The 14,232-nt window shown below is 36.5% G+C and overlaps 1 protein-coding gene across 6 annotated transcripts in view; it reads left to right on the top strand.

The window, feature by feature from the left end:
• The first annotated feature begins 9,499 nt into the window (after nt 1-9,499).
• The window catches only part of LOC118192806 (solute carrier family 2, facilitated glucose transporter member 10-like), a 216,332-nt gene continuing 211,599 nt past the window's right edge, over nt 9,500-14,232 (top strand). For 2 of the 6 annotated variants that reach the window (XM_085807059.1, XM_085807060.1), the window contains exon 1: nt 9,503-9,815. In XM_085807059.1, coding sequence (XP_085663185.1) covers nt 9,803-9,815 — 13 coding nt within the window. In that variant the 5' untranslated portion in view covers nt 9,503-9,802. Of the gene's footprint in view, nt 9,816-14,232 lie in introns of all 6 variants that reach the window. The other 4 variants (XM_085807064.1, XM_085807061.1, XM_085807063.1 and 1 more) reach the window with 4 other exon arrangements.

The raw sequence follows: 14,232 nt of genomic DNA, 5'->3' as shown, positions 1-14,232 counted from the left end.
TATTAATTAAACATTTTGCATAACTTGTAATAATGTTCTATGATAGCACAAAAAATGAGTGAAAGAAAAAGAAATAAGTGTACTGTCTATTTCTACGATCATATTGATGTATAACTTGAGAAGTGGGAGATGGATGTTGAACCTAGTGGGAGAATCTTTTAGGAGCCAACCGAAAGCAATTGATGGCTGAGAAAAAATAATTGTCAAGTGCACAAATAATGGTATGAACATAAGTTCGAAGTACCTTCGGGCTCTGCCTATTTTTGCAGGATGTTTTAGACCAGGGGGGCTGAATTATTATGTTATGCTTTGGCGTTCGTACCGCCCGATTTGGTTCTTTTTTCTCCATCTGAAGTGCTTTTTTCCATAAAAATTATCATTTTATTCACAATAATTAGAAAAATTATGATATTCATCTGCAAGCTCTGATTCACTTTTGCTTTCGCTGTGAATACTATATGATTCTTCAGAATCAGAGTATTCTACATCAAAAATATTGTTGACAAGATATTCAATTTCTTTGAGTGAGATATACGGGACGTTTCCTTGTAAAATTTGAAACCATATTTATCATTTTTACGAAACATAAGCATCCGATAAATAACGTCTATCGTCCACTAAAACTGGTACGCATCTGCTGTGAGCGGTCTCCCAGAGAACTTAAAAAGTAAAAAACGTGATATCTGAAACCATAATAAAGCTAGAAGTGTGAAACTGGATATGTGACCTTATAGGACAGGTTTGAGAAGGTAGGAGGAAGGACAGTGACCAATTTCCGTTTTTAGGGATGGAAACGACGGTTAGAAAATCCTCAGCGGCCTCACAGACCGCTCACAGCAGTTAAATGTTAATCGTGGTGACTAGTAGAGCCTGGAACTTTAGATAGAGAGCGTGTTCTGCCTTTAGGCCACGTTGCTCGTTGCTAGATAAAGCTTGCTACTTTACCGGCTGCGCGAATTTTGCTACTTTTCTACTTTTACGGCTGTGCCTGTTTTGCTACTTTACGGCTGTGTCTAATTCTCTGTTTTGAACTCATCATCTGTCACAAATGAGGTCCAGCTAATGGATAGAAGTTCCAACTGTGACGACAAGTTGAATACTGAGTAAACATTGATTTGTATAAATTTATGTAATTTTTTTGATATTAAATTGTACAAGCCAGTATAAAACAGTCCGTCAACCAAATAATTCTTTATATTTTTAAGTTTCAGGATCCAGAATCAAGGTGCGTCTTATACACGAGGTGGTAAATGTTCCACAAGTTTATATATTTTTAAACTCATTCTATGCTTAATAAAAGCCTAATTTATAAAAATACTATCAACGATATCAAGAATAAAATAAATCTCGGACTTAACGTCAGAATCGACGGCGTAACTCCTGAACGGCCCTCTTCGCAAATAGAGGACTATCTGTATATACTACATCAAATGAGCGTTCGCCAAAGTCCTCATCTCCTTTCTTCTTGCTTAATAAAGAAGTGTTTGGAACTTTGGAACTTTGCGGTTATACTGGCTTTCAGCAGGAAATTAAAGTCCTGCTCTTGCCAGTTCCTGATGTGATCCCATGTGGAGCCTGACAGAGTAGAAACCTGAAAGAAATTTTCTCTCGTGGAGGTAGAAGTGTGCTGGAGAGAGAGAAAGAGAAAAAGAAGCACTTTGCTCCTGTACTGCTACATCTTGGATGGAATCCGCCAAGCTGGGGCCGGAGAAAGAAACTTCGGATAACCTGTGTAGGATAGCCCGAATACTAACTGTTCATTCGTCGGAGCCAGTCACGTGGGAGGTCACCCTCTCAGAAACTGACCCCGATCGATGCTGCTTGAAAAACCAGAAAACTGGAACTTAGAATTCTGAACTCAAGAGGTGGGCGGCGAATGGGCGGAGGTTTTTGTCTTCAGCCAGGATTTCGTAGATAAGAATGTCCGTGAAATTAGCTGGATTCACATTGATAATATTATTAAAAAAGTTGTTGTTTATTCTGCTGAGTTAGTCCTGAATAGTATCTATTTTCAAGTCGGAGTGGAGGGTCCTATTCCGAACATAGTAAGGAGCTTTTGTGATGATTCTTAGCACCTTATTTTGAAGCACTTGGAGTTTGCTAATTTCGTTTGCTTTGTAGTTTGCCCAGGCTGGGCAAGCATACGTGAGAATGGGTCGGATTACAGTTTCATAAATCCTCTTTTTCAGTCTGAGGGTGAGGTTTTCATTCTTTAGGAGAGGGAAAAGCCTGAAAATGATCCCGTGTGCTTTTCCGCTTACTCTAAGCATATGATCCTTCCAATTGTAGTTCTTGTTAAGGGTAACTCCCAGGTAATTAGCTTTATCAACTGTAGGGATGATTTTGCCAAAAGGTTTAACCTCAGTTCTGACCCGTTTTCTCTGTCTGCGATTTCGAATGAGTAGAATCTTGGACTTTTCTGGCTGAATGCACGTTTTCCAGCGACTGCACTACCCCTCAATAGCAGGGATTTTGGCCTGAATTCTTGACAAGACATACTCTGGGTTTAGAGACTTGGTGGCTATCGCTGTATCATCAGCGTAGCTGGCTGCGAGAAAAGCATGGGAAATCGTTGGTATAGATGATGTAAAAAAGCGGGCCTAAAATTGACCCTTGAGGAATACCTGCGTAAATATTTTTGACACATGAAGTTGCATTTCCAACTCTAACGGTGCAAGTTCTATTTTCAAGGAAGGACTTGATAATGAGTATCAGATTTCTGGGGAAACCGAGATGAATTAGCTCATAGATTAGCCCTGGATGCCAGGCGCGGTCAAAAGCCTTTGCCACGTCTAGCATCAGGATAGCAACACTCATTCTGTTGTGCATAGCCGCGCCGATGAACACCGTGAGCCTGACTAACTGCTTTGTGGTCGAAAGTCCTTTCCGGAAACCGTGCTGGTGATCAACGAGAAAGTCCAAGTTTTCTTGCATTCTGAGATAAATAATACGTTCCAGGATCTTGCTTATGGAGGACAGTAGGCTGATGGGTCTAAAGTTTCCCGGGTAATCCTGTGTTTTCCTGGCTTAGGAATCATCAGGATGCTTGCTTGCTTCCAGAAAAGCGGGAAATAATTTTGATACAAACATGCATTGAGAATGCCTGTTAATTTGCATACGGTCTTAAAAGGCATGTTTTTCAGCATCTGGCTCGTGATCTTGTCCTTTCCTGGAGCTTTCTTTAATTTAAGTCCCTTAATAATGTTCTGCACTTCGTGCGGCGTGGTTAGTTTGATAGAAGGTTCCGTAGAAGGGGAGTGCAGCCATTGATCGTTAAGGTAATGAACTTGAATGTCCGAACTATGATCTGAGGGGAAGGAATTTGGAATGAACTGTTTAGAAAGGTGTTCCGCAAAAAAGTTCCGCTTTGTCTTGATCGGAGTAAGCAAATCCGTTATCGCATTTAAGCGGTTTTCTGGCAGAGCAGGGGCGTTTTAGTGTCCTTGTATGACGCCAGGTTCGTTGTTGATCTTTTCCATCTTATCCTGCCATAAGCTAGAAGGATGGTCCTGAATCTTTTGCTTGATTTTCCTATTAAGCCTGTTAATTTGAGTTTTGATAGCAGGATCCCAGGTGAGATTAAATTCCTTTCGGAGATGATTTCGAAAGCAGATTATTTCGCGAATATTGGCAGGAAGCGTGTGCTCATGTCTGACATGGTCAACCTCAGTCGTAGCTAGGGACTTAGCAGAATGCAGGTACGAAGTAAAGTCTGTTATAGCACGTTCAATATCCGAAGGGCTTTGTAACGAGACACAATTAAAATCAGTGGTCATCAAAGTATTATGATAAAGATTCCAATCAGTATGCTTAATTGGCGATAGGTTCTTAGCATTTTCCACTCCAAGGTAAGCAAGCACAGGTACATGATCAGAAGACATGTCACATGTTACCGTAATAGCCATAGGAATATTGAACGTCGTAATAAAAATATCCAGAATGTCAGGCCGACGGTTGAGCATATTTGGCCTATAGGTAGGCTCATCCGGCACATGCAGAAAGACAGGGTAATTACACACAAAATCATGCACTATACGTCCATTATAATTCGAGTTGCGGCATCCCCAGTCGAGATGCTTGGCGTTTAAATCGCCACCTAGAAAGGTGGGGGAGTCTGAGTTAATAAGTCTATCCAGAATTTCATCACTGAGCTTGTTCCCAGGGCGGTTATACACAGCACAGGAAGTGACTTCCCCAATGTTGGGTAGATTCACCATCACTTTAACACTTTCCATTCCATCACAATTTTCTGCACTTTTCAGATGTGAATCAAATGTCTTTTTAACATAAATGAGCACTTCGCCACCACGGTGGTGGAGTCTGTCACTACGGTAGCTGAAATAATTGGCTATCCTTAAGGAGTGCGAAGGGTTATCATGGGTTTCTGTAATTAAGCAGATGTCTACATCATTTTGCTGGATAAATTCATGAAGTTCCGGTATCTTGGAGGTAACGTTCTGCGCGTTCCAGAGCAGGATCTTAACAGGAGAACTTTGCCGAGAGGTGGGATTATCCATGGTTCGGGGAAGCTGGCCTGACTGTGTCCTCCATCATAGAGGCGGTAGGAAGTGCCTTCGCTACATCAGCAAACATAGAGATGGCTGTTGTGAGCTTTTGAATTACCGCATTAGCTTCGTCGAGCTTTGCTTGAAGCTCACTGAGTTGTGGGAAGGTTGCTGGTGGCGCCATCTGTGGGGGAGTAGCATTAATATTGTTGACTACTCTATCTGCATATGATATGCCTTTTTGCACAAAGGATGAGCGAGGCTTGGGGTAGAACGAACAACCTTTAAAACTGGCAGTATGAGGAAGTCCGCAATGACAGCACTTTGGTGGCACATCCTTGGGCTTGGTGCAGTCACGAGATTCCTGCCCCTGACCACATTTGACACACCGTGGTGCGTGACGGCATTGACTTTGAGCGTGGAAAAAGTCTTGGCATCGGAAGCACTGCGTGATACCGCGTCTACCTCTGTATCTTTCAACTGTTATCTTTAGCCTCATAAGATACTTTAGATTATTAAAAATGTCCTTGGTTTTCTCATTCCTTTCTAGCAAGATCAGGAATAGAGGCATGGGGGCAATTTCAGGACCTTTTCGGCAACACATTTGTACAACCTTTTTAACAGCGTATCCTTCTGCAATGAGAGCATCTTGGATATCCGTAACTGGGGTGTCAATCGGAAGGCTACGAATGACGGCTTTGATGTTTTTGTCTTCAGCAAGCTGATATGAATGAAATTTAATCTTTTTGTCGTCAAGGAGGTCCGTGATGTTACGATAAGTCTCACTGGAATTGACTTTGATTTCAAATTCATCTACGGCTTTCATCTTTGCATTAAATTCACTGTAGCCGGAGTTATTCAATAGGTCAGTAATATCCTTCCATTTCCAGTTTGAATCCTTAATGACAATCGGCGGAAGCTTCGAACTTCTTTTCGGAAACTTAAATTCTTCAGATACATGAGCATCACTTATTTGCCCAGCCGGGCACGTGACCTCATCTGTATTTCCGATAGGCCGCACCATGCTTTCCGTCAGGGACGTACTTGCAGCCGGCTTCTCGGAGGATTCACTAGATGGCGCCACTTTAGCGTGGCTACTGGTCGCTACTTTAGATGGGTTCGTGGAGGAGATTTCATTCGGCTTTTTGGATGAATCATCAGCTTTTGCAGCCCTCGGTTTCATCCTGCGTTTTACTGCAACATCGCCTTGGGTAGTTGAGTGAGTACTCCGTTCAGTGCCATGGGTATGAGCTTTTTCGGGAGGAAGCTGAGTTAGCACATGGTATTGGTTTTTCAAATCCAATTCGGCTGACTTTTCAGGGCTGAGCGGCCGTTTAACACTGTGGCTGGGGGTAATCCATTCCATGCTTGAAGCCACATCGTTAGAATGGTTAGACTCAGATTGAGAGGCCAAATCTCTTTCCGTGTTATGTATTATATCCATAAATCTGTTCAGGAATGCCAATTCAACTTGCTCATAGGGGGTCAGGCTCTCATTCCTGGAAGTCAGTGCATGAAAGCGATCCACAATTTGCTGAATAATTGACATTTTCCAGATCAATTCCAAGTCAAGAAAATTAGAGCTAGGCAAGAAATAGGGCACGCAAGGACCTTTTACAGTCCCCATAACACAAAGTTCAACGGGAACAAACCTTCTGTATGTGCCAACAAGTGCAGAAATATGCGAGCAGTTAGCAGAGTAACGGCAATCAAGAGCGAGGGGAAAGAATCGCAGCAGCAATCACAATCGCAATTCGTCAACCCCAAAGAAGCGTTTAACGAAGAGTAAGTATTAAACAGCATTTTTTTTTTTTTGTGTTTGAAAAGTGTGCTTTTAAGTAAAGAGGGAAATTCATTTTCTTAATCAAATAATATTATCTGCATGTTATTATTTATTTTCCTGACTTAAAAACAGGCGTGTTGAAAATACGACTTAAAAAGTGTTGTTGAAAATGTCTTTTCATATCTCAGTTTTATTTCTCAGAACCATGGACCTTATAAGAAATAGACTAACCCAAATGCGTTTTCTCCCTCGTCTGAGGCGTTCCCGGCTGTCACTTTGATCACATTCAGAGAAGTAGGGACGACTTGCAGAAATTTAATAGTAGGTGCCTAGTGCAGCGTGTACAAATGTCAAGAAAAAGCTGATTGTAGCGCTTCATTTCACAAATTAGAATTTCTACATATTTTTATTTTTGAAATTGAGATTGATTTTTAAAAATTTAGCATATTTATCAAGCATAATTAACGTTCCAAATAATTATAAAGCTATTGCATGCTTTCAGGACTGCATATTTTTTTAGCTTTTCCTATGCTGTAAGGAAATTTGTAACTATTTCTTTTAGAAAGCAATATTTTAACTCTGAACTAATAAAAAATTTCAAACAAGGAATTTTCTCTTGCAATTTTTATGCTTTTTATTGGTGTAAATAAGTAACAAATACTAAAATATTTAAAAACGAATTTTTGAAAGTTTTGTTTAAAATTCTAAATTGTGCTGCTTTTTTAAAATAACAGATTTGTATTATAGCTCAATTTTTATAAAGGAATTTTATTTCAATTATATTTCATAATACATCACAGTGATAAACACTTTTGACTCCTTAAAAATTTTCATACATTTAATTCTAATATTAAAATTGTATCTAACCGTAATAATTAATTTTGTTTGTATTTTATAGTGATTATTTTTTAAAATTTATTTTTAGTTCTGCATCAGATTTTTTTTATTTACTGTTAATTTATTAGCCCAAAGGAGCGGTAGCCTAGAAAGACTGTTAGCTTCGAAGCGGCATTTTGCGCTGTTTTACTATAAATGTCCGTGTCTTCTTGCAAATTGTTGTTACCAAATATTATCGCCTTGTATTATATTTAAAGAAATTAAATAAGGAAGATTGGATTGAATTGGATTATTTATTTATGGTAAAGCACACGAGGGCTATCTGCCTAAAGGGAGGGATGCCTTCGTGGAGGACTTTCTAAGGGAAACTGGTTCGTATACACGTTACACATGGGGAAAACCACGAAAACGCCCATGCAGCCAGCCCGTTCGCGGGATTCGAACCTCGGACCGAACTACCAGTGTTTAGCGTCTTTATCGCTCGGCCGCTGGTGGGCCTAAATAAGGAAGAATCTGCAAAAATACATGTATGTTTCTCGCACTGTGTCAAAAACGACAGTATCTAGAGCCATCAAATTTTGAATAATGTAATCCTCCACTCGAACATGGGCATCTGGACGGCCGAACTTCGAATTTGTTTTAATCTATTTCATATTTTGTAAAACTTTAACGAATTTTTGATTAACAAACTCAACGAGTTCAGAGCGAGCACTGTACGGAAAATAACAGTTTTATCTCCAGTGCGGAAATTCTAAAGATATGCTGTTTTCAAATGTATGTGGTTTACGGGCGAAGAACATGATATTCAATAAATATAGGTAACAGACAAAACTTTAAAAAAAGAGTGCTTCTAGATTTTATTTTATCTTTTTTTTTCTTCATTACGCTCAGAAAATTTTATGCTCCGGATTTTATGAATTATTAAAATAACTAATCCACTTTAATGTTAATAATTTAATGATCATATAATCAAATAAATATGATCGTTTTGTAATGTTATTATAGTTTTTAAAATTACTGCCTGAAAATGTTCATTAAATTTTTCAAAAAAATTATCAGGCCTTGTTTAATTTTACCTTATTTACTTCAAAGCATCACGTACTATCAATCTTATTTAATTTTACGTTATTTGTACGCAAAATTAAGTTCATAAATTTTTATGCTTAGAGACTTTACCGTTTTACCGAAGTAAAGATGTTTGTACACGAATTACGCGTGAAAACAAAATGTGCGAAATGCATTAAAAAGTGCTTTAATGAGATATATTAAATCCTATTTGGAAAAAACTGTGGCTTTCATAATCTCATAACTATACAACGTATCACATTTAATAATTAAAAAGAGTTATGTGATACAAACGCCATAGGTTTCAGTGTTACAGTAAACCAGATCGTCCCTACTCTTTCTTGCCGACATGTCGGTGACGCGCGCCCCGCCCACTGGGTTAGTCTATCTCTTATAAGGTCCATGTTCAGAACAAGCAAACGCATTTAATTATAGTCATCTATTTTAAATAGTTACATAATCTTTGCAATTCATATTTCATTAATTTGTTTCTATTCTGTGCATTAATTATTCTCTTCAGCCCAGACAAGATATTGTTTGGTAAATGTTCTGATCAGAAAAGCAAAATTTAAAATTGTTAATCTAAAATGTATGCACTTTAAACTCTACATTGTATATAGATTCTTTATACATAGATTAGTTTACAGTGGAGTAATTAAAATAAATTTTGTGCCGGGAATGATGAAATACAATGCTAATAGCAAAGTTTTAAAATGTCAGTCTAAAATGTATGTACTTTAAATCCTGCACTGTATATAAATTCTTGATATACAGATTAATTTATTGTGGCGTAGCTAAAATAAATTTTATACGGGGAATGGTGAAACACAATAACTAAAAGAATATCATAAAATATTCTGAACTGAGTTCATGACGGGAAATAAATAATTGATTTTGTTTTTTAGAGAAATAGTCGTAGTAAGCAAAACATTTTATAACGAATTTTCCCCTGCTAACTGAAAAAGGATAAAATTTCATAAAGCTTTACTAAATTTTTGAGCATAATACAAATAAAGAATTTTTCGATAGTTGAAAATTGTTCTGATAATATATTTTTTACACATGTTTTGACATTTTGCTAGTCTCAACAGTCACATTGCAGATGAAAAGACTGAATTTATAAAAAGTCAGTTACACTCCAGCTGCCTTTTATGTTAAACACTGCAAAACATTTTATGTCACTCACGTGTTTCAACAGATGAAACACTAAATACTAAATGAAGAAACAGAATGATTCTGAAATTTTCTTCCTACATAAGACGCATAATGGCATGACATGTTTTTATAACGGCGTGATTTCTGCTACTGTTTTAATGCTCTAGAGATACGAAGCAATGATTTCACGGACTTCTGTAGCTTCTCTTTTCTTTCATTCTTTTTTATGAGTCTATTCTTATGTTGGTTGCTTGCGTACTTGTCTAAAAGAGTGCAAATTATACAGCATTTCTTAGATTTAAAGCGCAAGTAAGAATTTTACGGTAAGCAGCTGTCAGATTCGTGGGGGGGGGATCATAAATAATAGATGATGTGTTTGTTCTTGCTCAGGTACTGCAATATGCTATAATCTACGAGATAGGATCATGACGCGGCACTTCGAGAGATATTTTGAAGCATGACAGAAGAGAGTAAGTGCGTTATCCATTTTTAACTAAAAAACATTTTGTGCTATTTTTCTCCAAAGCCAAATGTTTATTACTTAAATGTATGCTTATTACATTACTATTGTTTAATATTTAAGTGGACGATTATGTATATTTATTATTTATATCTTTCTCTCTCTCTCTCTCTATATATATATAAGGTAAAAGTTATTGACTGTTACTTAGATTGAAAAAAATGTCTTCTTAATTTATGGATCATAAGATAATTACTGATCGAAGGTAAACATATGTGCTGCATTCAGTTTAATCTAAATGGTTGCGAACATTACGAAATGCAGATTTTCATAGAAAACTCCCCGCAATAATTTATTAAAGGCACTTTTTTATTTTTTAAATATTGTTCTCCATATAAATTCTCACTTTAACTAATATTTATATATGTATAGTTTACATTAAGAGAAGAAAAGCTGATATAATATGCTGCATGAATCTATTTCTTTTTAATATAGTAGATTCTGTGTAAGATACCGAACAATGGTTCCTAGACGATTTTGGTTTCCTATAGAAATCATTGTCTCAGCAAGGTAAATTACAGGGAAGATTAGAGGATAGTTCCTCCAGCAATACGGTTTCCGGAGGACTTATATTTCTAGATGGAGAATGTCGCGTTGCAAGTGCTTTTCTAAACTAGTTCCATAAGTTCTCCAGATTAAGAGATCCGGTTTAGATTAAGAGATTTTCCTGGCATGTTATTACCTCAATATCTTCAATTTGAAGGAAATTATCATTTAATTTCGCTCGATGCGGATGAGCATTATCGTCCACAAATAAAAGGCCAGATCCTTATGCACATCTGAAAAGTCTTACATAAGGTTCAAAGACCTCATTCTGATATTTCTGGCCGGTCACATAGCTGAAATTGTTTAGGGGCGTACGTCAGTCGATCATTATTGCTCCGGTACCATATTACTACTGCCTTACCGAAACGGCGGCTTTTTCTGTAATGCTCGAAAGAAAATTACGCGTTTTTGACTCGCTCCAGATGTAAACTCGTTTAGAATCAGATATTAAACTATCTCGATTTATCAGTAAAGAAAGCACGAGAACATTGATATTCACTTCTATTATTGCAGAAATTAAAGGGATCCGACTTTTGTTGTGAAGACAGTGAAACACATAACATTGGCTTTCTGCCATATTTTTTCATCAAGCCATCTATATATATTTTGTCATGATATATCACTTCCAGTAGTGGCTGCAAACGCTGAAATTAGCTGCCGAGAGGTAGACTCGCTCTTATGACTGGCAATTATTGCCAGATACCAAGCTTGAGAAGAAGTTGTTATTCATTTACAGCCTTGTTCAGGCCTCCTTACAACAGTTTCAGTGTTCTGAAATTGTTTCAGACTGCCTGCCTTTAAATATTCACATAACTCACTACTTCCATGATCGTTTGGCCGGCTTTTAAATGGCCGATGACTTGCACTGAACTGGTTCTTCAAAATGACACTTCGGAGCTTTGGTTAAACGTTTTGAACGTTTAAGTTAAACACACGAAATCAAATATTGTAAAGCAGAGTTTCACTGAGATATTCACTTTGCGAAAAGCGCTTGATTAACCATCAGATGACGTAACGCAAATCAGAAATCGTTTGAACTCTCTTGTTCCTTTCAAAAACGAATTACATCAGTTGGATACCTCATGGGATATCATTATTACTCATTTATATCATTATCATTGGAGGTTAAAGATAAATCTGGACATAAGCATTTTAAATTAAGCAAAACAGATTTTAAGTATAAAGCTAGAAAACATTAAAAAAAAAAGAATGCTATAAATTTTATGACTACAAGTTACTGAGTGAATCAATGGATACTTATTAAAAAGGTGCGATTTATTTGTTTTAGTAAGAGAAGAAAAGAGACTAAATTAAATCTACTGATAACTTCTGAAGGAACGGGAGCCAACTGAATGTTGAGAGTTCTTTTTTTTCAAACACCTTACTAGCTGCGCGGGCAGATTCGAAAAGAAAAAAATAAGTAGTTTAAGAACGTGATGAATCATTTAAATACAGTAGTGTCATAGACGGTATGTGACGCTTATGTGACAAATTGTGCATGCCCTCTAAAGGATAAAATATATGATATAGAAATGATTTAACTATTGTTTCCTCTAAAAATAATTTTATTCTTATAATAAAAATTCGAGACGTAACTGTTTATAGCTTTTTAATCTATCAAATACGTTATTTTGATATCGAAACTGGACATTGTGATGCTCGTCTTAGTGCATATTTGGGGGAGTTACTTGAGTTTGAAACTGATCAGCTTATAGAATAATATTAGTTATCAGTACTGATGTTTACCTATGTCTAAAAAATGCCGGTTAATTTACAGACTGTTATCCACTGGTGGTGGTTGTCATGAAAAGGTACACCTATTAAAGCTGTTGATAAATTTTGACCATTTACATCACAGCTACAAAGTTAGTGGTAGAACATTACAGTAATTGAAAATCTGACTCATTAAAACTCATTTGCATGTTTTTACTTTTAAAGCATTTGCATATCTTTGTAAGTAAGGAAGTCTATTCTTTCATTTCATATTTTTATTTTTAAAGTCTGCAAATTAATATCGATAAAGAAACTTATCGTTGGCTCCAGACCAAACTACGAATCTGAAAAATCGCTATTCCAAGAAAACGCGTTTAAAGGGTTAACTAGGTTTTTGAGGAAAAAATGGAGTTATGACTTTTGTACAACAATTCTCATACATTCAACTCAAAGAATGTGTATATCTCTTTTAACAAAGCATGAAACATGGAAAAATAGCGTAAAAAGTGGGCGTAAGTCAAAAGAGTAAAACAAGCCGGTCGTATACTGTTTGGGTGCTGTGCCGACGGTGTATAATGAATAATTTTAGGTTCAGGTAATTTTTTAAATGCCGTTATATTCATTAAATTGCTCTAACATTTATAAATGGGCAAAACGTTCTCACATAAAATCTTATCTTAATGTTTTTCGATTTGTATGACAGGATTTTTACCAATTCAGTACCTGTCGGAAATAGCAGCTTTGGGTTCTGCTGTATCTAGAAGCTTGTGTAACAGTCCTGCAGATCCTACTAGACTGACAGAGAATTATCTCTGAGTTTGAGACAATAACAAAGATGGGGGGGGTGACCGATTTTCCGCTACAAATGAATTTGCAGGTAATTAAATTAACGCAAATTAAAGTTAAATTTCAAATGTAAATAACGTAATTAGAAACTCCACATAGAACAATCGATTTAAGCTAGCCTGAAATACATATTTACCGGCGCTTATCTTAAAACTCAGGCTTATTAAACGCTAAAGCTAAAACTGAACTTAGGCAGACCTTGCGATATTAAGTAATAGGAGAACGCGGCTGTCAAAAGCTTTAATCTAAACATTCAAAACCCTCTACTAAAATACACGAACAACTAATTTGCATTCTGATAAGGAATACGAGAAGAAGAAGTTATAGTAAAGGCTTATAATAATAGTTGGTTAATTAACATAACATACCTTACATTTTTCCCCACCATAAATTAAACAAATCGCAAAAGGAGGTGTAAATGACCTTGGCTAAGATTTTGAGTTCTACAAATTAAAAGTATGAGCTAGCCCTTACAAATACTCTGTTAAATTCAGGAAGCTAAATGTGTATGTTACAAAATTTCATATTAACTTTACATTATTTACAGGGTGATCACCGTCTCACATCTCATACCTCCTTACATGAGTTTCAGAAGAAAAACAGTTTAGTCATAGAAATATTTAAGCTATACAACATTAATCTACTAGAATAATCATTCAAAATTTTCATTTCTTTGCAAAACTCTTTTCTCCAGCCCGCTCCAGACACTACCTGCTGTAAATACGCATTTACATTCTTTGTCGCTAAAACTCAATTCAGTTCAATATATAAAGAAATCTCACTTACCTGTCAGACGCATTCACCACTTTTATCATTTTCTCTATATTTTATTGACGACACAATTAAATACATTTACAACAAATAGAGGCACATATAAACTTTGGTTAATGTTTCGCGATGTTGTTACATCTTTCGCAATCATCAAGGTTCTGAACTAGTCCGAATAATTCAAGCGCACACAGCGCCATCTGGTGCAATACAGTTTCTACAGACTGCCCCCCGAATGACCAGGGGTTCATTCAAACACTTAGATTAATACAAATTTAACAAAAGAAACTTTTACAATGTAAAGTTCAATCAATTCACATATTAAAGAAACTACACTTATTTACTATATAAACACAGCCTTCATCTTTAAACAATTTGTAAAGTTACTTGCAATAAAGTATAATAAAGAATATAAGCTGGCAACTCAATACCTGTATATACATTAAACTTTCATCACATATATGGAATAATCCTGTAACAATAATACAGATTAA

The sequence above is a fragment of the Stegodyphus dumicola genome, chromosome X1 (assembly GCF_044657685.1).
Source record: "Stegodyphus dumicola isolate Sdum_Otavi_A_Nest chromosome X1, ASM4465768v1".
Lineage (NCBI taxonomy): Eukaryota > Metazoa > Arthropoda > Arachnida > Araneae > Eresidae > Stegodyphus > Stegodyphus dumicola.
Note: the sequence above shows the minus strand (reverse complement) of the source record. Positions and strands in the feature narration are given on the sequence as shown.